This window comes from Lutzomyia longipalpis, chromosome 2 (genome assembly GCF_024334085.1).
Source record: "Lutzomyia longipalpis isolate SR_M1_2022 chromosome 2, ASM2433408v1".
In the NCBI taxonomy this organism is placed as follows: Eukaryota; Metazoa; Arthropoda; class Insecta; order Diptera; family Psychodidae; genus Lutzomyia; species Lutzomyia longipalpis.
Genome location: NC_074708.1, coordinates 6,805,266 through 6,831,152, shown reverse-complemented (window position 1 = coordinate 6,831,152; position 25,887 = coordinate 6,805,266). Strand labels below are relative to the sequence as shown.

At 34.6% G+C, this 25,887-nt stretch overlaps 1 protein-coding gene across 5 annotated transcripts in view; it reads right to left on the bottom strand.

Moving 5' to 3' along the window:
* Positions 1-25,887, bottom strand: part of LOC129788976 (dachshund homolog 2) — a 1,190,888-nt gene that overhangs the window by 1,124,513 nt on the left and 40,488 nt on the right. For 3 of the 5 annotated variants that reach the window (XR_008750409.1, XM_055825530.1, XM_055825532.1), the window contains 3 exons: positions 16,823-16,959; positions 9,731-9,938; positions 8,977-9,036 (listed from right to left, as the gene is read on the bottom strand). Coding sequence is in view for 4 of the 5 variants with exons in the window: in XM_055825530.1 (XP_055681505.1) it covers positions 8,977-9,036; positions 9,731-9,938; positions 16,823-16,959 (405 nt within the window). In the remaining variant the exon portion in view is untranslated. The remainder of the gene's footprint in view (positions 1-8,976; positions 9,037-9,730; positions 9,939-16,822; positions 16,960-25,887) is intronic. The other 2 variants (XM_055825531.1, XM_055825533.1) reach the window with 1 other exon arrangement.

Genomic DNA, 25,887 nt, shown 5'->3' with positions numbered 1-25,887 from the left:
TTTTCCAAAGCATCTTTCAGTCCTTTTTTCTAATTAATTAATTTAAAGAAATTCGTTAAATGAAAATATTTTTTCCTTAAAATTATTACTGAAACAACCCCTAAAATTCCAAACAAATTTTTCTCAGTGTAAAACGTCTAACAATGTCTTGCCTATGGAATGTGTGTGTGGCAAATCTGAGAAATTACTTTTACGGATATGTTATCCAGAGCTTCTATTGTTGTATTTAACTCGATGCGAATCCCTTTTGATAATGAAATTCACATGGAAATTAAATGAGAATTAAGTCTAAAAGGAGATATAGAATGCACAGAAGAATACAAAAGCATTCACAATTTACGTCCCTCTTCCCATTTAATTGATATTAAAAATTGTCACGGCAGCAATATTATACCTTTTGCGCCTTTTGTGACAACTTGAACATTCAAATTATTCAAATAGACCTCCTCCCCCCCATTGAGATCAACAATGTCATCAGGACCTCATCAAGGAATAACTACGCGTGCGAAGTTAATATTGCAATGCGAGGAAATGGTTGGAAATGTGACAAGGCATGATTTTCGGGGGATTCATAAGTGTGGGAAATGGAGGCAAAAACAACATAGCACACAACAACTTAATTAGTTGTCCGTTCATTCAATTAAGTGCCTCCTATATATTGCTCCATGCTCTCCTCGCACATTGTTCTCCCCAATATAGCGTACTCAACACAACATAGTCTATTGTTTCTGGCTGGCTGCCGCTGGGGGGTGGTGGTGGTGGTTATGGGTGTGATGAAAGTGAATGCTGAGGCGCCGAGTGCGTATTTGCACATTAGCAGAAAAGCCAAATGGTCAGAGAGGGGCAACAATTAGACCAACCCTGGGGTTGAATCTACTTATACTAAATAGTCCCTCCTGGAAAAATTCTCACAAGAAAATTCTACGAAGAAGACTTTTCTTCAATTGAGACAAATTAGAGCAAACAAAGGTCAGGTCTTGCGTGGAAATTTAAATTAATTTTATTCCCTTGGAGTTTATTCACTGAAAATGTTTGGAGAATTTTTCTACTCTTAGCTATATATGTACATTGTACATACATAGTACTTCCAAGCTATCACTGAGAATGTCAATAAATTGCATGATAAATGGTTCTGTGGTTCAAAGTGACACAAAAATGATTCTTCATCAAGGACATTTTCATGACATATCTAGAGGAAAATTCTGTGTGAAAAATATATTTTCCTTTCTTGCATTAAAAATTGATAGTTGAGAGTTTCTTCTTCCACCACTACCACCGATAGTTTTCTAGAGAATTTATTTAAATTTTCTTTGTCGTTTGTCTAAACCACAACCTGCTGCTTCTTTATGGGTTTGAAAAATATGTTTAAAAAAAATTTGAACTCTCATGAGAATTCGAGGGAATCGAGGGCATAGAGAGCAATCATCAGCAAATGACATATTGCTCCTCCGAAGAGCCTCCAGAAATAATGGATGAAGAATGGAAAGGAAGCATAAATTTATGCAAAGTACTTGTCACATCTGTCATCCTCCCTTTCGACTTCTTGTAGTTTTTTTTGTACCCCTAACAATGAGGGATGCGGTAAGATGCGTATTTTTTAGCCTCTTGCTCTATCGCAAATTATGATTATTATAATAAACCCAATTATTTGGTTATTTCTAATTCCATCTGCAAAATTAAAGGAAAATTACGTTGCAACTCCCTTCTCTTTTATCTAAACACAAAGCTGTAGCATTGAGAATTACAGTGTGTCAAAGCACTATGAATGGAGCGCCCTGTGAATTATATATGATTCATTTGAATATTATAAAAATTTGCCACGTTTCTCTGCATTTAATGGGTTTAAATGTGAACGTGATGTGAAAGATAAATTCGTGAGATGAGACAAAATAAACACGAAACCCTCTCAATTTTATTTAAAACATTATTCCTTATCAGCAATATTCAAATTGATCATTTTTACCACAAATCTCCCACACATTCTACAAACTCATTCCTTTTGTGCTTTCATCAATAAATGAAAATTGTGGTATTCGAAAAATTCCATAAGCAAGTCCGAAACAATGTTTGCAATTCCATGCAATTTTATTAATTTTCCATCCCTTTTGTGGGAGCTCCCAAAAAAAAAACAACGAAGCTCTCATGAAAATAATCTCCATTTTAGGGGTTAAACGGGAAAATTTTCTGCAGATATACAATGAGCGACGAATGAGATGGTAGGAAAAATTCTATATGGGATTGTTTGATGGCATTGAAGGAATTTTTGCCATTTCCCTCCCAATTGAATTCCATTCGCAAAATAAAGGGAAAATGGACATAAATACAAATGAGAGGTGGGTCAAAAAAAAACATCAAATTCAATAAAATTTTTCTTATGAGTGCTAAAATACATTGTTTTACTTTTAGACAGTCAACCCCCAAAATTCGCCCAAATCGCAGGGAAATTTTTCAATCATCACATCATTGAGAGAAAATATTCAATTTCACGTAGAAAAGAACATTTTCCACCTAAGCGACGACGTATCTTCAAAGTATTCTCATTTCAACCCCTTTTGAGTGAAAAGCAACATACACCACAAAATATATATAACCTACACCCCCCTCTCGATTTGACTCTTCAAGTGGATTGAGGAGGTGTGTTGGCGAAAGAAATGTGATAGAATAAATGTGATTTCAATGTAAGATCACCACCTAAATTGGCACTTAAATTTTTTAAGGTCGGAGATTATGTGTCCTGTGGGAAGGAATAAAAGGATTGTCGCGGTTTTTCAATGGCTTTTCCGCCTTTTCTCATCTTTCACTTTACTTTTTTTCTGCCTTCCTTTCTCCCCATCTACCCTCTCTAAAACCACCCTCGATTTTTGGGAGTCAAAAGAGGGTAAAATAGAACATTTATATGTTTTTTTTTTCGTCTCTTTTTCCTCAACACTGAAAAGGAATATTCGTCCTTCCTTTTCATCGGCAGAGTTGTCGATTTTTTGTCATAAATACAATGGGGTGGGTAGAATGAAAAATCAACAAGGGGTGAGAAAAATCACCCCTCTCCCTCTCAAAATCCCCAGACCATTTCACAATTTCTTTAAAATCGACACAAGAGAGTGAGAAAAAAATATGGAAAAACATGTTACGGTGGAGATAAGCACAAATATGCAGCACACGAAACGAATTGATCTTTTTTTAATACAATTTTCAATACCATCGAATGGTTTTATACCATATATACACACAATATTTATTCTAAATGTCTTCCCAGCACCGGGGAGGATTGGAAGAAAGAAAGAGAGAGATTTTTTTGTGGAGCAAATGCCAAGGAAAATCAACGATAAGACGCGCCACTTTATTTATTTTTGCCACCATAACTCCCCCGCGAATGTCATTGGGAGATATTCCGCCCAACCTCCTGTGTGGTGCTGCCTCTCTCTTAACTAAATATTGTATAAAGGCACCATAAGAATGTGCGCCATAGCGCGAAAGAGTGTGAAGAATGAAGACAAATATTGAGTGGATTGGAGAAATTGTAATGTCGGATGGAAAATCACGCGAAATGCGGGGGATGATTGCGATGTTTACCACTCATCGCATACGCGGGAGGGAGAGACAGAGAGAATTCTTGAAAGTTAATCAATTTCGAAGACAGCGGAGTGTGCAAATGAATGTGGCAAATTTCAGCGAGCTGCTGTGTGCAAAAGCCCGTTGATGGTCTGCTACTGACATGCTGTCAACATAATTTGTGATCTTGACTTAATAAATGATACAAAAGTCACATAAAGAAATATAACGCCCAAAATTACATACCTCTCCCATCGCATAACACATATCGCTAAGAAATCAATGAAAAGTCATCAATTTTGTCATGCCATATCGCAATAATCTCCACAAAATCTATTTTCCAATACAATTTTCCATCATTTTCGCGCCATTCAGAAAGGGAAAATCTCTTTCTCTTCTTTTTTTTTTAGCAAAGAAGGGGTAGTGTGGAGGAAATTCTAAATGTGTAGAATATTTTTCCAAAGAGCATGAACCCTTTTTGGTTGGCTAATTTTCCTCCACTGCGTGTGGAAAATTTTTGCTGCGACAAAATTTATATGAAGAGTTGGAAATGATAAGATATCTAATTATTAAATTCCACATTCACATGAGTTATGCTTTTGCTATATATATGCTCAAAAATATTACACATAGTCGAAACATATACAGTTGTAATGCATCATGAATGAAGTAAATTGATTAATTTTCCTTTCGGAATCAATAATTTCCTCAAAGTTATGTAAAATTTTAAATTAAAAAAATCATTCAGGAAAAATGAAAACCTTTGGAAAGCCTCAAGTTACGATTCTATAGAAACAGTATAAAATAAATTCTTTTAATTTGATAAAATTCCTCGCCACACTGTTTAGATTAAATATAATTTATAAAGAAAAAAAATATTCCGCGTTCCATAATATCATATGTTGCAACCCAACGGTTTTCAACCCCTCATCAAGGGGCTAAAGGAAAAATTTATGCAGTTTCCGATTCGATCAATCATCGATTGCAATGTCAGATGAACAAATAAAGATATGAAGTTTTTTTTTTAAATAAATTTTCTAATATATCGAAGGGATCTAAAACACTCATGAAGGGTTGCAAATGACTTGGGGTGTAGATTAAAGAGAAACCAAGAAGAGAAGACAAAAAAACCATGCATTCCTCATCGTGATTTTCCGTCATTGATGACTCAAAGTAACAAAAAAAAATTAGCAGCATTGACATATTGAACAGATGCAGCATTTCGTTCAAATTATAAAACAAAAGGTCAAAACATTCATTCACATGTTTAGTGAACCATTGAGGAACAAAAAAACATGTAATTATGAATTTATTTTTTCCATGTTTAACCACGTATGACTTTTTGGACGTATGCTGGAAAAAAGTCTCCGGGGTGGTGATAAAAAGTCAAACAACAGAGGATTGTTCAAATAAAATCCTCAATTCAAATGTGCTGAACCCACAAATCGTCCTCCACTTCACTCATTTACAAATGGAAATGAAATGTACCCCAAAAAAAAACGTGCGTTGGGGGTGGTGGTGAAAAGCATACACATTTTATGAATTGTCTGTTTGAAAATAAAACCTCCCGTGAATTTTTCGTTCACCCACGAATCGTCACTTATCATCATCATTTTATGTATGCGATCACACGTGAGGGTCTCCCCTTTGGCCCGATGCAAAAATGAAATTCTACCTTCATGTAAAAAATATCACACAGCTCATTAAATGAAACAATGGCATTTTTTTTTATTTAAAAAGAATTCAATTTAGGTTTTCTCAACAAGTTGAAATTGTAAAATTAAAAAAAACTTTATCCAAGACACTTTTTGTGCTATAAAATTATGTTGAATTTGGACACATATATTTATGTTAGAAAGAATAATTTTTTGGTTGTTGGTTTCAAATTTGCTTTTATAATATGTGAGAAATTCTTTCAAGTTTCTATCAGATTTTAAAACCTTAAACAAATACAAAAATTGAGCTTTACATATTTACTATAAAATATGTTCCTAGAATTTTATTCTTCATGAGCTTAGCAAAGTAATAAGAATTTTTGAAACGTTTAATTCTTTTTACAGAACATAGTAGTTCTTATGATTTATAATAATCTAAATATACATATTTTTCGTAGGTACTTGTCTCTGGGTGCTATAAAAGACCTTTTTTGTAAAAATAAAAGACTTTTCTCCAGAATCTCGAATATAATTAGAAAACAACCCTTAACTGAATCTAACTAAAATCCTACATATAGCAATATGACCATCAATGAGCGATTTGTGCAAATGTGCAGAGAATTGGGCTGTGAAAAAGTGTCAGAGGGTGTACTTTTGAGACACACACACCACGTTTGCAGAATACGAGAAAAAGGTCAATGTTTAATATTTGTTTAGCTGGTATTTGACTAACTTTAAAATGGATATTTATTCAAACATACATTACGGGGGAAGTATAAATGGAATTATTGCAGCATTTTCACCATGTTGAATCCTTTTTAATTGGATCAACCAAAAGTGGTTTTTCTGTGTGCTAAAAAAAATGAGGATTTTTTTTTGCCATCATCAGCTTATTAAAATTGAATCATTTTTCACTGCCTATAAAATCTTCAAGTGCCCACATTTTTTTGCTGTCCTTATTTGCAAAAGATAAAATGTAGAAATTCATCTTCACTCACACCCCGGCTCCGCACATCGCCAACCTTTACATTCTCGGTATGAGTGGTAAAATGTCTGGTGAAGGAGCTCATATATAAGGGATGATATTGCGCGAGGGATAAAAATCAATGTAGAGGGTGGTATAGAGAAATAAAAGTAGTAGGTGTCAGCAAACTTTTCAAGTGGTCACTTATGCAAAAAAAAATCCCCTCATACCACCCTCAGTGCGCGAGAAATAGCGATATCAGGAATTTTTTTATCGTCAATCTCCAATCCACTCGAGTCAATTTAAACTTTTTCCACAAACATTTTTTTTTCATCTTCCTTTGCATCTCTGCCCATTTATTTGAAAGTCAAATACGATGACAAGTTTGCCATAAATTTTCTATTTGATGATGAAGATTTTTCTTCTTCAAAAAAAAAAAATTCTGCCAAGGCAATAGATTGCTAAAGGCTCCAAAGAAGAAAAAAAACCAAACTATGTGGAATGAGAATTAAGATAATCTCCTAATTTTGGGTCATCAGTCATCTCTGGTTCAATGGAAATGAGGCGTAGTTCAGTGTCAAATTATGCTAATTGGATATTTTTTTTATTATCTCGAAGAAAACACCGAAAAGTGTAGCAAAGTGTGGAAATTTATCATTCTTTCCTCTTGATAGAATTTTTTTTTATCTTGACAGAAACTTTCCACTTGTGGGATGGAGGAAGCCAGGCGGCTCATATATGTTGAGTGCTCATTAATGAAATTATATACCATACTTATTTTATTCATTTTTATTTTTACTTTTTTTTTCACCAAAAGGAGGTGGAGTCGAGGATGAACACACATGTGATTAAGATTTCTTGTAATAGCAACTTCTTTTTCCAAAAAATTAATTTTGGGTCTCTTTTTTTGTACATATAATAAGTGTAAATGATTGACGGATGTGTAAAGAGGCGAACAGCAAAATTAATGCGTTGACTAAGATGGTTATTAAAAGTAAATATCAATTTTCTTTTTTGTCATCCTTAAAATGTTTCTTTTTCATGTAGAAGAGACAAAAAGTTAATTCAGAAGCATATGGTGGCCTAAATATTAAATAAAGGATTCTTTAAAGAAAATTATAAAATTCTTCCCTTAACGTAATTGGTCATTATTTGATTAAATGTCATCAATGAGCTTTTTCTTAAAACCTCTGGCTTTATTAATTTCAGACTCCCCTACGTGGATTTAATTAAGTACAAATAAGCCCCAACTTTAACATTAAAAAAAATCCCTTAACATTTCAATTTATCTTTGCAATTTTATAATGAAAAAAAGCTCCGAATGGGGCCTCTCTTTTTAACAATATCCTGCGTGATCTGCACCAGTATTTAATTGACTGAGCAATATTTTCTTCATGCCAATTCAAAGTATTCAACACAGACCTAAAACACAATATTGTGGTGTACAATTCACTTGTCTCAGAAGGAGATGATTTATAAAGATAATATGTGGTTCATTGTATCGCAGAAATTCATTCTCCTGCGCGCATTTCTATGAGTTTTTCTTGGGCAAAACATCACGTGAAAACTATACCTTTCCTCCAACCACTCTATGGTCAGTTTCAGAAGAACAAATAATAACCATATAAGAGGTGAATCTATTCTCTGTGTATAGATACCCACTTTGGCCATAAGAAAAGAAATACCTTTTGAATTGAGCCACGATTTACTTGGGTGCAACGTGTAGAAATAATTCACTATACGTGACGATAAATCACACTTTTTTCCACATCTATTTTCTCTCTCTCCCTCTGACACCACAAATCTCACACCGGAATGGTGAATCAACTGTATGGGCACACCAGGGTTAAGACAGATGAATTTTCCACGAAGAGATGAGCTTTGATATAAATTTGATTTTCGTCTGTTTACTTTTCTCTCTGTGAGGTGCTCCCACCTCTTCACACAGAGCTTAATAAATGGCACATACAATTCTCCACCCACCTATATAAGCATAGAGAGATTGCGGTGGGGCATATAAAAACAAGAGCGAAAGATTAAAATTGAAGAAGAAAAAAAAGTATATCACGAAGGAATCATTAATAAAATTATTTTTAATTTATATAATCTCGATTTTTACGCTTCCCTGAGCGCAAGTTTTTCTCCCCGTGTGGACACGAAGAAAGAATCTTTTCGCCACACGGTCACGCGGGGAAGGGCAAATTTTCCAACTCCCTCCACCACCCACCGGAAAAGTCATTATATAGAAAGTCATCTTCAAAGTCAGTTCAGTACCCAACTTGTCATTCTTCATTTGGAGCTCATATATAGTCAGAAAAATTACAACAAGTCCCCGCATTCGCGCTATATCCCACCAACCCCATTTTTTTCTTATACAATATGCGGTGAAAGTGATATATACACAATCACCACTTGACTATCTCGCACTCTAAATCTGCTGAGCTCGTGAACAACCCTCGGGGACAGAAGTCGCACATGAGAGAGCTCAAAAAAAAACAAGAAGTTGACGAAACAACAAAAATTTCAGATCATTAATCATTTCTGCGTACATTTTCACAGTCATGGGGTTTACTGGAAACATCACAAACTCCCGAAATCGGAAGACAAAGCCACAATTCCGCCGCCACTGGTGTTGGATTACCAATTTGGATGAGGGGGTGTACACACCCACACGGGGGATGCGAGAATTTACCACTCACAGACAATAAAAAATTGTTCCAAAAAATACACCCAATTAAGCGTTGAGACGATTAAAAATGATACCCACTCTAAAATTAAATTGGTATTGAATGAATGATTAGTACTCACCGTTCCAAATGCTTCACGATATCTTCATAAGCTGCACGACAATTTTCCCATATTCCAGATCTAAAAAAAAGGAAGAATTTTGAATATGTTAATTTTTATTGCGTGAAGCATATGCTTCTAAGAATTTCTAAGAAAATTACTCAAAATCGAGGATTTCTCTCTATTTAGCTATTTTAGTTACTTTTCCGATACCGACAAATCCATCGGTTTTTAATCAATTACCTATGACTTTAATGCATATGCTTCTTAGAAAATATGCAATGGACAATGCAAGGGTGAAATACAATTAAATAGATTAATTTTTCTTAACACATTCATCTCTCAAATCCAATATCCAGCTACGCTATTCGATTGATTTTATTATATTGTTAGTATGAAGCATATGCATCATGCAGATCATAGTATAGTAAGTGTTGTGCATAGACTCCTTTTTCTTTTGTTCATTAAAGATCTAAAAAAATCCTTTTACTAATATTCGTACTATTAAATTGAAAACACAAATCAAAGCAATAAAATCTTTTAACTTTCATTCACAAACAAACTCCAATAAAAAAATCCAATCTTATGAATATTTATGTTTTGAACAAAGTTGAGAATACAGATATCACAGACAAATCAAATGAATGTAATTTTCAATTAAGGAGGCAATTTCAATCGTTTCTTGGCACGTTTTCATTGCGGAAATGTGTGTAGTAGACAAAAGTGAGAAATTTTTATCCAATTAGCAGCAAAGCAAAAGGTGATAATTGCATACCTTGCTATTGCATCCATGCCCGGCATCCCACTTGCTCCCTTCATCATGGCTCCATCGGGTCGTGGCATACCATGTGGTGGCATCGAAGGATTCAGAAGGGCAGCTCCGGGATGATGATTCATCTGCATAAATTGCATGTGATTGAGGTGTGTGGGTGGTGGGTTGTAGCCATTTGCAAGTAGAGGTGATTTCTCCAACCGTGAAATATCTAAAACAAGAACAAAGTATATAAAACAAATTAGTCCATCATTCAAAATGCTAAAGAAAGAAGCAACGATGGAATGAGAATCAATATGAGAGCAAAGAATGGGAAAGTGCCATAAAATGAAAATTACTTTTTGATGGGTTCGTGTGTTTTTCTATTCTATTAGGTTTGCCAGAATTTGCTTATGAAATGTCAGCACGTCGATAACAATATTTATATTTTTCTCTGTCAACTCGCACTCAAGTTCACCACGAGGGTGGATCCGGTGTACAGAGAGCGAGAGAGAGAGGGCGATAAAAAAATTCAGGGGATAGGAAAATATTATTTTCCTTCTAAACCCCCCGCATATACATACTTCTGAATCACACGGTTCATCCCTCTTTTTTTTTTCATCATCATCGCCAGTTGAACTCATTTTTCAATAACATGTTGAATAAATACGCGTACGCCAGAGATAAGGCTTTTTTCGGCTCGCCTTTGTTTGTTGCATTTAATATACAAACTTCTCTTTTTTTTTTCACGGGAGCGTGGGTGAAATGAAACAATTTACAACACGAAAATTGGTATCTTTTACCAGAAGGGATGATAAAAGTTATACAGCACACGAAGGAAAAAGCCCAAAGAAAATGGTTGGTAATAGAAAAGAAATTGATGAGCGACGTTCATTTGGAAGAAAAATGTTTTTTAAATGTTTTGTTGATATGATTTTCCTTTTTGTCTGTTTTTTTATCGTCTAACACAAAGGCAATTTTCTTTCAAAATAAAAATGTAAAATTTACAAGGAATAGGTGTTATTTAATTATTTTTATAAGCTACGATTTTTTGCAAAATTTTACAAGCTTTTCACAAATTACTTTTTCCTGATTATTTATTTAGAATTATTACAGGGAGACATTTAAAGAGGATGGAAAGCAAATAAAGTGCATGATTCTTGGCATGATCTTTTAGATTCCACCACACCCTGAAACAACCCCTCATTCACAGTGAAAAGCTATTAAATACTTCTTGAGAATATTGAGAAGATGTTTATTTATATTACCCATTTCCTCACGACAAATCAACAAATTCGCAATGTGCCTTTTTCTTCTCACCCACGCCCGGTTTGTATTTGCTCACGATGGAGTATCCCTCCAAAGGAAGTTCCTCAATAGGCAAACCCATACAATTGAGGTGGAATAAAGTGAAAAACCCACCCCCGTTTGTCATCCCCTAAAAAGCCCTCCACATGCGGCGCGAAAGGAGCGTCTCGCTGTATACTGATAAATCGCTATGGGGGTTGATTTAAATACCACAGGGGTATGCGATGGCACGAAACCAATTGTACACACACCACGAGTAGTCCCAGCGCGCGTGGGTGGGACCCAGTTGACATGGACGCATCATATGCACAGAAAGAGATAAAGTGAATATTCGCATTTGCAAATGTCACAAATGGTGAATCGTGTCATTAATTAATTAGAAAGTCGGGGTTAATTACGTGAAGAGGACAACATGGTTGTGTGTCACAATGTTAACTCCCGTGAAAAGGCATCGTCGCACCACAGAGTGGTTCACTTCATCAAGGAGACCAAACGCACGAGAGAGCAACATCCATAACAAATGGATTTTAATTGCAAACACACAAAAGGGTTAGGTACTCATGCCTTTAGTTATCTCAAAAAAATAAAGAGATATTCTTCTTTTACATTCTTTATCTTTAATTTGGTTTACTGAAAATTCTGAAAGAAGTTTAGGAAAACTGTTCATTTGAAGAAATAATCCCGATAGACATAATTTTGAAGAGAATAAAAATTAATAAAAATCGCCAAGTTAGCTTGAAAAAATTGGTAAAGGATTGCCTAAAAATGCAAACAATGACGTCACCAGTATTCTTATGATTCATGCCTTGAAAGAAGCAGAAACCACAATAATGACGTCATTTTTGCATTTTTAGGTAAATCTTTGCTGACTTTTCCCACTTGATCGTTATGTAATGTAAAAATTTATTCTCGATGTATTCTATTTAAAAAAAAATCCTATTAGTGTCTGCTAGACACTTAAAGAACCAATCCAAAATTACCCAGAGTCGAAAAATCTTTAATGGGCTTCTATTGAATATTATATTTATATGTCGAATATTCGAAACAAAAATCTCATCAATCATAAAAGACTCACTTTATGAAACAATTTAGTTCTTTTTCTCAGCTCTGCGTGCCGCAAAATTGACATTTAATTTTTGCCGCAAGATGTTTCATCTTCAATCTTTCAACGGTACACAAATGGGCTTATAGATGAGCCCCAGCATAGACCTTAGACTCAGAAGCAAATTAAATTATGTCTTTTGAGAGATGATGAAAAAAAAAACTAAGGCAACTCCAAGAAATCTCTCATAAAATGTTAATTGTGCGTGTTGGGATAATTTTAGCTGAATGTGGAATTGGAAAATTGCAATTAAATTGCAAGGTCGTCTCTCTGCGGTCGATCATAAATCACCAAAGTCAGCAATTTGCCAATTTGCCTCAATTTCCGATTTTAGGCCACAAAATCGCGCACGCCGAAAGAGAGCACACAAAACTCACAAATTTTATTTATGGGACTGTGGTGCCAGTCTCATGAGATGTAGGTGAAAGAAAATCACCATGTTGGTCCTCCCATTTCTCACCCTCACCCCTTCGTCATACCCATGGCATCCCCATTTTCCCTCGTTTGCGATCTTCTCTGGTCAAAATTCCCGCCAAAAAGTTCCCTCCGTCTGGTGGCGGAATGATGACCCTCGCGCTCTCTATCAATTTCAGAAATTACAAATAAATTGCTGAGCATGTTTCGAGAATCGTTTAACATTATAGCCATTCATTTCATTTTGATCACCACAGAATGTTATTTTTATTTTTTTAATTCCATGTCTTTCCCTCCTCCTTGAACGGTTCTCCGCGGAGACCCCGACGTGGTTCTCTTGTCTCGCGCGTACGTGAACAAAACGCTGCTATTATCGTATTTGACCAAAGAACAATAATCAAAATGATACATTCGGTATGTTTTTTTTTGTTAATTTTTTTTTCATTCCATCTCTCAACCTCTTTCTCACTCACCTTTCCCTTAACAAAAAAGCCCCCATCGTTGGGACCTGCGAGAGATCTGTTATTTTATGCAATTTGCCATCGCAACACTTTGCGCCCCAGAACTTATGTGTATTTAATTCGTTTTGTTCACCTTTTACCCTCCCATGGACTTTTTTCTCGCGTGTCTCCTGGCCCCAAAAGTCGCGGATTTTCTCATCCACTGTGGATTATTTTTTGTGTGCCAACATTTTGTACGTTTCCGCGACTTTTTTTGCCCACTTTGGCCGCTTTTGCCCTGAAACAATGCCAAAAATGTGTCTAAACTATTTCACAATGCACGGTGGTAAGGGGGGAGCCACGAAAAAAGAGTGCAGCAGAGTGAGGGATGAGAAAATGCCAAAAATGCCACTTTGCGTGTTTGAATCTCACGAATGAAGCCCACAATTTGCTAAAACGAATTCATTTTATACAATTTTCGCGCATTTTTGCATTTTAAATCAATTTCATATCAGCCCAGATGTCAATGGGAATTAGTGGAGAAGGTCCAATTTTTTTTCTTTTAGACAGAATTCCTCTTTCAACGAGATATAATGCTGAAATGTTGCGGGTTTACATGACAAATAAATTGCTAGCTCGATTAAATTAGGTTATATATTTTTTATTTTAATAATAGATTTTTTAATGACTTTCTTATGTTGCAAAATTTGAGTATAAATTGCAATAAAATTAATAATTTTACAATAAATTCGAAAATAGATTTTTTTTATGAAAAAGGAGTTTATTCATCTTATAGCTTTCTTGTAATATTTTTGAAAAATGTAAAATTTGTAGAAGTCTAACAAATAATCAATTTTCTATCACATAAATAAGCTGGGAATCAAAGGAAAAAGCTTAGGACATAAAATGCAAAAACCACGCCCCCATTCTAATTTATATTGTATCTATTTTGTGTGCATATAGCATATGCTTCAAACGACGATTTCTTTCAATTTTCCTCTAAATTTTTAATTTTTGAATATTCTCCTCTAAATAAAATAATTTAATTATGTAATTTTAATAATAATTTTAATGTTAAAGATTTTTTTTCATAATTATCTTCACGATTTTGTATGATTAATTTTCTTTGCCTCAACGTAATTTCTTTAGCACGTGGCACAGCAACATAAAGGTAAATTTATTCATAATAATTACAGCCAATTCTTTGAAACCCTAAATGAAAAATCTCAAGTCTGTAATACAAAAATTAAAATCTCTTTTTATATACCACAGAAATAATCTCTGTCGGTACAAAACCGCAGGATCATTCACTTTATATGCCATACTTGTGCCCAATTGAGCACCTTTTTTCTCAAGCAGCAAAACCATATTGCAAATGCAACGGACTGCGCATAATGTTTTCGCCGACAGATGAAAAAAAGTGATACAGAAGCAATATACTTATTAAATGAGGTACACACAGAGAGAGAGAAAACTTCAAAAAAATATAAAAAGGGCTGTAACAGATGTAATATCTTTGTTGTTCGCTGTAAATCCCATATTTAATATCCGACTGAGAGTACTTTTGGCAACAAAATTCAAACAATACAAAGTGGTTTGTTCCCTCTCAATGAAATTGCTTGTGCGGTGATGATTGTTATGTGTTCGTTTGTCTGTGAGAAATGAAATATTATGTTGCGCTATATGCAGTGAGAAAATTTACTAGGCGATCTATTTTCCCAAAGGATTAATTCCATTCCTACCAGGAGGTCCCTTTAGAATCTAATTTTTGCATTTTTTTTTTCAAGTTTCAAAAAGTTTTGCAAAAAATTCGTGAACAATTTTCATATAATTTTTTTTGCCATACTAACCTAAAACCAAAGGTAGAACATCGAGATACTGAGTCACATAGCTCACAGATATCCCCTATCGTTTGGTGGTGTAACAGCAACGCAACCATGGGACGAAAGATACCCTCAAAATAGCGAATATTGTGCGGGGGTTGCGAACGTGCAGAAGTGTTGAGTATATCATGGCCAAATTACCAACTTATGAAGCAAAAGAGTATGACGCGGAAGTAGGGCATTTAGAAAATCAATAATTTGATTTAAACGCACCAACCCCATCTCCCTCATGCTCACGAGGGATTAAATTATTAAAATGGGCAAAAGGAGCGTCGGCGTGCCTCGAATTTTCGACCTTCTTCATAAGCATTCTCCACAAATTTCCGCCCAAGGCAGGGATGGGGGGCAAATTTTCAAGAGAGATTTTCAAAAAAAAATGAAGCCAAACATGGCTCAGCGTACGTCCTACTTCATTCATGATTCTCTCACAATAACGTAGTGCAATGAACTCAACGGGGGCAAACAGATGCCGAAAAGACAGAGAGGATGGAGTTTCTTTTTTTTCATATTTTTACGGGATCTAAATTTACAAGAAAGGTTTCTTTTTAAATCAAAATCGAAAATTTCCTTAAAAAAAGGAGTTTAGTCACCGTTGTATGGAAAAAATTCTCAATTGTAACAAAAATGAGAATTTTTGTCAAGAAACATCCGATTTTTCACTGGAATCAGCTGGGAAAAGCCGGAAAAGATTTGCCAAAAAAAACAAAAATAACTTCACCTTTGAATGTTTTGAAATATTTTTGCATTTGGACAAAAAACAGAGTAATGACGTCATTTTTTGCATTTTTGAGCAAACCTTACTGGAATTTTGCAGCTGATCCGAGTGGAAAATGGGAAGTTAATTTCCCATTTCTTCTTATTTCTTATTAACTTCAAAATTTTTTTAACTTCAACAGTGTCCCAAATTTTGCACAAATGAGAAAGTTTTCCGTACAACAGTGACTAAACTCCTTTCTTCAATATATTGTGAAATAAAAATTGTGAAAATTCAAAAGTTTATAGCGCAGGGTTATAGATGATAAATTAATCAAATAAGATGTTGTAAAAATGCTACCAATTTTGTATATAACTTCTCACCATTTTAAAACATGACGGCCAAGCAACAAATAGAATTAATACTAATTTACACGATAATTTATGGCTATTTGGCCATAAACGAGAACGTGGTGTGATGCTCTTTTGGAGCATTTATTATTACTATTTTGCGAATGGTGTATTTTATTGTTGTTTGTCAGGAATCCCGCATCATGGGTACAAAGTGAGAGAAATAGATGGGTGTTAAAGGATTTTTGCATTGTATTGCATGTTGCAAATTTTTTTTTCTCTTCTTATTTTAGTATTTATATTTGAGAGAGTGAGAGGAAGAAGTTTGGGAGGCACATACCACAAGTATGTATTTATATTGTTTCTGCGTAAAATGATAATAAATTATAAGGCACGGTACGTCTCCGTTTGCCCATCTCTGCGTTCTTACCCAAAGAATCGCTTTGCCCCGCGCAACATTTAATACAACCAATATTGTGAAGAAGTCGAAAAGAATCACCACCGGATTTTACGATTTAATTTCAAAAGAACTACTTCGACATTCAACTCAAACATTTCTTCGCGGCTTTTTTTTCCACTCGCTCTCGAAGCTTCTTCATAATATTTTTCTCGTATTTATGGGGTTGCATGGTAAAGCCCAGAGAGAGATACAAGCGAGGGCACTGAACATGCTGTATAATCATAAATAATTTTCAAAATGATATTTTTCCTTCTTTGAGTCATTCCAATACCTTCTTATCGGTCTCTCCTTTTTATTCGCCCCATCTATATATCTTTTCTTTTTCACCCATCTTTCAAGGCACACACCGTGCCAAGAGAGCAAATTGAGACCATTTAGCAGTTATTATTGTATCATTTTGCAACATAACACAAGAAGTAGAAAAAAAAGAGATACGAAGGGGCAAAAGAAACAAATGAGACTCACCATTGAGATGTCCATTCTCGTACGGGTAGTCACCATTGTCCATTCGATGCTTCTTCAATTGCGGATGATGTGACATGTGGGTGGCAGGAAGTGAGAGTCCCACAGGTCCCCGTTTTGGTGGTCGTCCCGGTCTGGAGCTGCACGATAGTAGAGAGTTACTGAGGTTAAAAACGGGCGATGGTTAGTAAAAGATTGCGCTCCGGAGTATCTCCTTGATTTTCTTTTATTTCTCTTTTTGCTACTAAATCTTTCATAATGTGCCAAATAACTCAAGGAAATTGTATGCGCGCAAATCTTTTTATTTACAATCTACTATTTTTAGTATTTTTTTTTTTCAGTGTAAGAATTCGAAGCTTTAGTGAAACATTTTTCTTGTAAATTTCTTCCAAGAATTTGCAATAAATTAATTTCCATTGAGTTGTATTTAGGAGGAAAAAAAGTTATGGGTGAGGTTTCACAGAGGCTAAAAAAGCTATTTTAATTTTCCCAAAAGAAAACTATTGATGTTGTGCGCCACTTGCTACGTGGGTGGATTTGATTGCGGCAACCGTCAAAATTGCGCGCGGTGTAAATCAAAAGTGGCCAATCAATAAGCTGTTAAGCGGCATTACGTGAAAAGTGGCGTATTTGAGCACTACAAATTCACATATCAAAGTGATTGTGAGAGGCAACTTTCCACTTTTTTTCCCCATAACTCATTCCATTAGAAATTCTTCTATGATTGAGCCAAATATCAAGTTGCTTTTAAGCTAAAATCATTAAAATATTATTTTAAAATTTCTTGTTTTATATTTTTAAGAAAAAGAAAAGCAATAAGATGAATGAAGCATATGCTTCATAAAAAAGCAAAGGTGAATAGTCTCCTTTTTATTTAAGATCAAATTGAATTTACTCTTCCAATTTGTTTCTTTCCTATATCTTTTTATCAACTCTCCAATAATAATATTAATAAAAGTAAAGGTAACGCCCATTAATTTAAGACATTCACGTGAATTTTCAATAAAGTGCGAAAGGAAATAACAAAAAAGAAAAAAAAGAGAAATATTGCAATATATTCAACCTTAAAGCTGGGTGTGAATAAAATACAAGTTAAATTAGATATAATTTCTAATCGCTAAACTGGTGACTGGTTTTGCCCTCTGTATGTATTTGTGAAATCAATCGCATAGGTAATAGAGGAGAATTTTCATGTTGTGTATATTTTCCAATTGACTTGCATATCACTGATAATTGATTTTCATTCAATCATTTGAGAAGCCTTCTATCCAACATTATGTTTTAGTTGTTTTTCCATGTGACTCTGTGGGATTTAATCTCAATACCACAATGTGTTTTGTATGTTATTAATCCGATATGGGAGTGAGACATTAATGTTGGAATCAATCGTCGTGGTACTACACACAATTTGCAATCACACAACATAATCAAGTTTAATGACAATTTACAAGGTATGCAATGGAGAAAAATTAACTATTTTTTTTTCTTTTCAGAACATGCATCATAGGTGAAATATATATACATATGTATGTACGGTATATATAGTATAGTCGATGTGAGGAATTGAAATTAGCAATAATAGTCTTGTTGCCAATCGTGAAACACGTTTATAGAAATTCTTCATGTTCAACTCATTTTCTTCCACCACATCTCTTTTCCTCTTTTTGTCTTTTCTATCCAAATGTGTGCGCCTCTTTTGTGCGAGATTACTTATCATGTGAAGATGAGGAGGAAAAGTGTGGTGGAAAATCCCACCGAGAGTCAATAACATGGTCAATAATAATAAAAATCTATATAGCTGCCAAAATATCTCATAGGGCGCCACCATGCGATATATGGATGTTCTGCAGTTGATTTATTTGCTGAAATAAGATCTCACAGCGTATTGCGGCAAACATTTTTGGTCACTCTCCATATATATCTCGTATATATAACCATATAAGACTTGTGACCGTAACTAATATTGAGTAAATAACCCAATTTTCTTACTCTCCAACCACACACCACGTATCCCTAAATCACCGTTGTGACCAAAGAAGACAAGCTTTTCTCATTTCTTCATTGGCAGCATCTGAAAGTGAATCAGACCTACGAGATTCAATGTAATTGGCAAATAAATCAATTACGACAAAATTTTATTTCCTTCTCCTTTGGGAAATTCAATCAAAAGGATTCGGAACGACGACGCCATTCGCAAATATTAAAAGAATTTCTCTAACGAAAAAAAAATCAACAGTCACAATGAATCATAGAATGGACAACAAGAAAAATTATCTAACATTTCAGCAGCAGAGAGTGAGAGAAGCAACCCCCAAATGATTTCCGCGCCACATGTAAAAGCCACCCCAAACCCTCTGGGCGAAACCTAAATAAAACATCCATACCCTCCGTTTGTATGAAAAACAGACAGAATTCACGTGAATGATGATGCCTAATGCAATCAGATTGAATTACATTTTATTGTATTCAAATAGAGATATGAGAAACATTGTTTGTTATTTCAGACATACATACATATTTCAGTGCTACCCCATGCGAATGCAATATTTGATTTATATTTTTCATGACGTGCAAAATAATACTCAAACCATGACTACGCTGAAAGGTCCTTCTCGCAGGAGAGAGAGAGAAAAGAGCGAGACGAAAAGGACATTGCTAAAAAAATTGATTGCATTTTATTATTTACTATTTAAATAAAAATGTTGCCTAAAAAATCTGCTCTTTCCGTAGAAAAAGAAAGACAATGTGATTAGGAGATATACTTGAACTTTTATTTTCATTTTTATTTCTAAAAGACGTGTATAAAGCATATGCATCTTGTGCTTCAAGCAAAAAGTCCGATGATAACTATCTTAACTCTGTCAAAATTCAATATTAAAATACTTTTAAATATTTTTTTTTTTGAAGTAATATAATAAAGAATAGATCAATACTTCCAAAAAAAAAAAAACAAAGAAATTGTATATCTCCAAAATACCTTGGCGTAGAGAAGAAATATTTTTTCTTGCCATATGTAGAGCATTCGTTCAAAGCTTTTTGTACACGAAATTTGTAAAAAATAAATAAAAGTAGCTAAATGAGATTTAAATTTGCATATTTATAGCTACTTTTCGGTGCTCCCATTATATTTGCGGAAATATACTTCCTATTGCCTCGCATAATGCTGCAAATTCATGGCAATGTTGAAATTGACAGTGAAATGAGGAAAAGAGTGGAAGAACTGAAGAATGAGCATAGAAATTGAATAAAGCGAAAAAAAAATCAACAATAAAAACGGCAATTTTATGTAACACATTTTTCTTGCTGGGAGAAACACACGAAGGAATAAACCATCGTCAGGACACCCTCAAGGAATTGAAATAGGGGTGGTGTGCGTATTCCATCTTGCCTGTGTCTTCAAAAGAAATCACTTCCATTCAGTCATCCTTCTGGCAACAAAAAATACCTCGTGCACACACAAATGTGCTACAATTGAACAAAAATATATTCGTGAATGCAAAAAGTTAAAAAAAAAAAATGGAAAAATAAACCAGAGGCAAGTTGCACTTGGGCATCAACAATTGAGTTCTTTTTCCTCCTTCTTTATCTTTTTAAATAAGAAAATTTGCCACATGAATGCTTTTCGTATCATTTTTGTAAAACATTTTTCTTCTCTCCCTCTTAAAAGATTGCCCATCACACATCTTGTGTACCACACTGAAAAATCACACACATTCAATTACCCATCTCCGGTATATTACAAAAGGTCAAAATGATGATAATGGGAATGCAAAAAGATGTGCGAGGCATCACAAATAAGTTTTCTCTTTTGCGCGGTTGCCGACAAAAGGTTTGAAATGGGACATGAATTAACCGCAAAAGTAGCTTCCGAAAAAAGAAATCAATTGAATTTTCACCTTCTTGTGATTGACGCTTTTTCATTTTTACGCGCGCACCTTTTGCTGCACCATAAAAACCATCTCATCAGCAATTTCCTGACTCCAAATCATCCAACACACTCTTTGCAACTTATCTCTCTCCCACACATCATCTTACCAAAATAGTATTCCACAGTTGCACGCACGCAGTGTTTCTACTTAAGAATAGAGCTTTAAGCGATATATATGTAGAATGGTGTAGAGGTTTGTGCCGAGATATTTTTATTTGCCACTAGACCACTAGAAACCAATTTTCTAGATTTTGTAGAGCAATAAAAGAAATAATAAAAGGCTCTAGCTGGCTCTAGCTTAAAATGTTAGCAAGTAATTTGTAGAATTTTGTTAAGAAAAATCAATTAATTAGAATATTCTTTTAGATTTTCATACAAATTATTCTCAGAAAATTCCGAATATATTTTCATACAGAAAAGAATAAATATATTGTTAACCCTTTGGCAGTCTTGTTTACGGCACAGACCTCCTCTACAAGCAGCCAGTGAGTAGCTTATAAGAATAAATACGGGTTGAGAAAAGAGCGATTGAGAAATCTTTTTTTTTTTTCTTATTTGCACACTGCATCTTCCTCTCCTCCCGTGAAAAGAGTCTCAAACCTTTCGCGAGCATCTCTGTGGATTTGCACATTATTCCACTCACAAAATGATTATGCACACAGCATGAAGCAAAACCACAAAATTGTCTTTTGCACTATTGAAGGAGCATCAAACGGATTCCGAATCGTAATTCATGAAAAATGTTTTCAAAAACCTGCAAAACACTCAAAAAGTTGAAAATAGAAATCAATAAAATCTTCACGAAGAATGTTTATAATGCAATTTCTCATGTTTGTTGGGGGCTACTGAATGGAATGAGTTGGAATTTAATGGACTACTCCGGAGGCAAATATGATGAACAGCAATCATTGCTGTGAGCGCCTTTCGTGTACCACTCATTCTTTTTTCCACGTGAATTATTTGCAAAATTTGCATTCACATTCATACGCGGATTTGCCTGAATGGGAAAGTGATGACATTATCGCAAAATTAGATCACTTTTTGTGAATGGAGAACACACAACTCTATAAATTCCAAGGCGATATTGGGCCAAAATGCACCCCTTTTTGGCGTGCAAAAACCATCCCATGCGTTCGAAAACGCATTGTTTGTTGCATTTGGCGAGGAATGGTCGGGGGCAAGGGATGTGGGTACCAGGGTGGGTGGGACAACATCCCAGAATCTAACCTGCAACAATAAGATAAATCAGTTTATGTGTGGAGCTCCCCATTTTAGCCTCAATGTTTTGTGAGGTGATTGTGTTGCGATGCAGAGAATCTCACAGGAGGTCCATCATCATTCCATTGTGGATGCAATCGTATATAATATGAAGGGAAGCCCCCGAGATTCGCTGTCGGAGATCATTTTCGAACTCATATCCCCAGTATTTTGTGCATTGTTAGCATCTCTCTGGGATGCATGAAGAGCTACAATTGGGGGTTGGGGGAATTTGTTTTCCTGCCTTGTTTACAATGTGCTTCTGTATTTTCAACTTCTCTCTCTCTCTCTCTTCCTCTTTTGCTTTTCCTGGATGCATCGTGCAATCCTCCACATGCCCTTCCTTTTTCCATTCAACATTTCCACACACATAGCACCATTTATCTACATACATACTATGTATAGTATATAGCCTCTCTAAGTTTATATTCCGCTTAATATAATCAAAATTGTATTTTGATGTTCTCGCCCAATTATCATTATGAACATCAAATTGTATGCGGGGGCACCATCAGGAGAACGAAAACTCAATGGAACCATGCGCTTCTGCCCAATCACCATCGCCACGGGATTTCAAACTGTTGACCAATTGTACTATTTCAATTATAATTTTACATCCGATACATGGAAATATTTCCCCAATTTCAATGATCTTTCATCCCCATACGCACAACCCATCATTGTCTCTATTTATGCATTTCAAGAGAAAATTATCTCCTCCACACTCTAGGAAGGATCTCACACTGCCCATTCATTCAATGCACATACAGAATACAAAATCCATCAATCTCATAATGCATCCAGAGTATTCAAATCAAATAATTAATTTCCTCCATTTAATCCCTCGCAAAATTCATTCTCAATGAAACAAAGTACTGGAACAATGAGAGAATTTCCCGAATTTCCTCTTCACATTGTCAATGAAATGATTTTCTAAATAAAACAATTCCTAAATGTTTTATTTGTTTTATGATTTGAAGTAAAATAAAATTTAACTGGAAAATTAAGAAAAATAAAAAAAAATTGTCTGAGACCTTAATTTTTCCAATTTTTTCAATAATTTGTACAGAATAGCAACCCTATTCCCACCCCTTTTAAATGATAAAGTTTTCAAAAAAAAAGTCTTTAAATTCTTTTAAAAAATTAATCTATTCCATTCATATAAAGAAAATTAAGGGATGAAATGGATGAAATAAAAAGAAAATCATTCAGCAATTTTTACAACTAACCTTGGGGAAAAAATCCACCAAAACTGACCCTTTGATATCTCAATTTATTTATTGTGCCTTTTGGTTATTCTCATATTATGTGGTTTCCTCAATATATATTTATATTTTCTTTGGTTTGAAATAAAATGAGAAAATCCACCCCCATGAGGGGGTGTTTCCGTGTATATACGTAAAAAATGATTGTATATTTATTATTGTCCATCCCTTTCGATAATAACTAATAAATTTTCGTTTCTGGAATTTCTCTCTGCGAGAAGAAGGGTGGAAAAAATCGCCCCTATGACCCATGAGGAAATTCTCCCTCAATTGAACACCCTCTCATATGCTTGTGGGGGTGTGGGTGTTTCAATATATCCGCCGCAATCGTCTAATGGGGAGAAATTCATTGCGATGTAATAGACGATTTTCCGGATTTTATTTCCTCCCTTTTTCCCATCCGGGGATAGTTAAAAAGGAAAATCACTAGTGGAAATGATCAATTTCACCCCCCAAAATGGGGCAATAAACAGTGGAAATACAAGAGTTTAATTGTCATGTCAATTACAACACCACAGCCCCATATTGCGACTGTTGTGGCACCAACTGAATGATAGACGCTACAGCAGAACTTAAGTGTTAATTTGATGAAATTAGTTCTTATTGGTGATTGTCACGAAATTTATGGAGTCTCACATTGCAATTAATTAACCATTTTATTCCTTTTTCATTTTTACTGGCTATCACATCATCAAACACAATTTTTTTCTCGCATTGCAGTGAGAGTTGGCAAAGAAAATGAGCAAAATAATTTAAATAAGATTACTTTCTTCCCATATGAGAGTGAAGAAGTAACATTTGCAGAAAACAAGATCAATTGAAAGGAAAAAGAAAATTAAGAGAAATTTCCATGATGATGTTAATCTTTTGGAAATATTGAAATAAAATAATTTTAATGAGTGAATATCGTTGAAATGCTTTATTTAAATTAACATTCGAGAAGGTTACAAAACCCGCGGTGTGTGGTGGAAAAGGCAAACGCGGAGAGAAATAATCTTGTGACTGTGATACAAACACTATGTAGATAGTATTGTAAACAATTGGATGTTGAGAATTTCTTCCATATGCGATTTTCTCGGGGTAATTTTTTGTTTTTCGGTAATCTCCCATCATGCGCCGAGAGATCTGTCTCCCAGAGAAATGTCTGTATTTTTCCACAAAACGAAAATGAAGAAAAAGAAGTCAGTAAATAAAATAGAGGAAAAAAATGTGTAAAGTGTAAATAGAGTTCTGCTCTCATTTATGAATTTCTTCAATTGTATCTCATCTCTGAATTTCATGATTCCCATTGTACAGCAAAAGCTGGTGTTTTCATCAAACACCAGTAGCACAAACGTAGGAGATTATAGGAGCGTCATATCTTTCCTCTTGGTATTTTAATTGTTTTATTTGTACACAGCAAACACCGAAAAAAAACTCAGAGGAATGAGCAAGAACAAGTGAAAAAGTCTCGTAGTCTAAATGTAAATTAAACAGAGATAATTTTCTTAGCGCCAGTCATCTCGTGTTTGAGTAATAGTTTCTTCTATTTATTTAGACTCTGAGGTGTCTCACTCCAGTCTTCTTCTCTCCTTTTCACCAACATTTTTCCCATTATTCATCGTACTGAAATACACTGTGAAGCGAAGTTGATATAAAAGAATGCCTTTTCCGCGTTCTGACTGCGATGATTCTATACTACATACACTGCATTATGTATACCTACATATTATGTATGTATGTTCAAAGAGGGGGTGTGATGAGACATTCATTAGAAAGTGTAACTGATAAGAATTGAAGTGCACATAGTAAGTGCACTCATAATGCTCCCACACTTTTAATGAATGAAGAGCTCTGTCTGTGAGATTTACAAATTCTTCCTCTATGTGCCCTACACGAGGTCGCCACCGCACATTATCAACGAAGAAAGAACAACATTGAAATGCTTTGTGTGTTTTTTCGTTGGTATTTAAAACGGAAATAGAGAATTAAGTGAGATTTCCTCTGAGTAAAAGAATTTGTTACATTTCCCTCCAAAAGAAAATGTCGCTATTTTCAGTGAAATAAAATTATATTTTATAAAATCAAAACAACATTTTTTTTTTCAATATTTAGCACTGACTCCCCATATATTTTTGAAGGACTATTAATAAATTGTAAGTTCTCTTGTAACAGATTTAATTCATTTCTTCCTCGCAAAATCAATTAAAAAACTCGCCCCAAAAACACAAAATAAATAAAATACTTAAAACAGCCAAGTCAGCAATTAAACATTGTTGTAATTCGGTAGTTGTTGCATTCGTAAAAGGCGCCACAATCAAGTAAATCAGTTCTGGATCTTTTGATGCTTTTTTTTCTTATTTCTTATTGAACCTTTCATCTCTCCTCTTCATCAGTCTGTAGTTTTTTTTTTTATTTTAATGATTTCTTCTGACTGCGAGAGAGACTTCTTTTGAGATTTTTCAATCTGTTCAACAATGATTTTGGCATATTTCTAGTGGTGGCGTTTAAATCCCAAATATCATCAATAATGTGCTTTTTTACCCCCTATATATATTCATCGGATTCCCTCTTTCAATAATGACTTCTCTCTTTTTTTATTCCCTTTTTTCTGACTTCATTTCATCATTGATTGTATT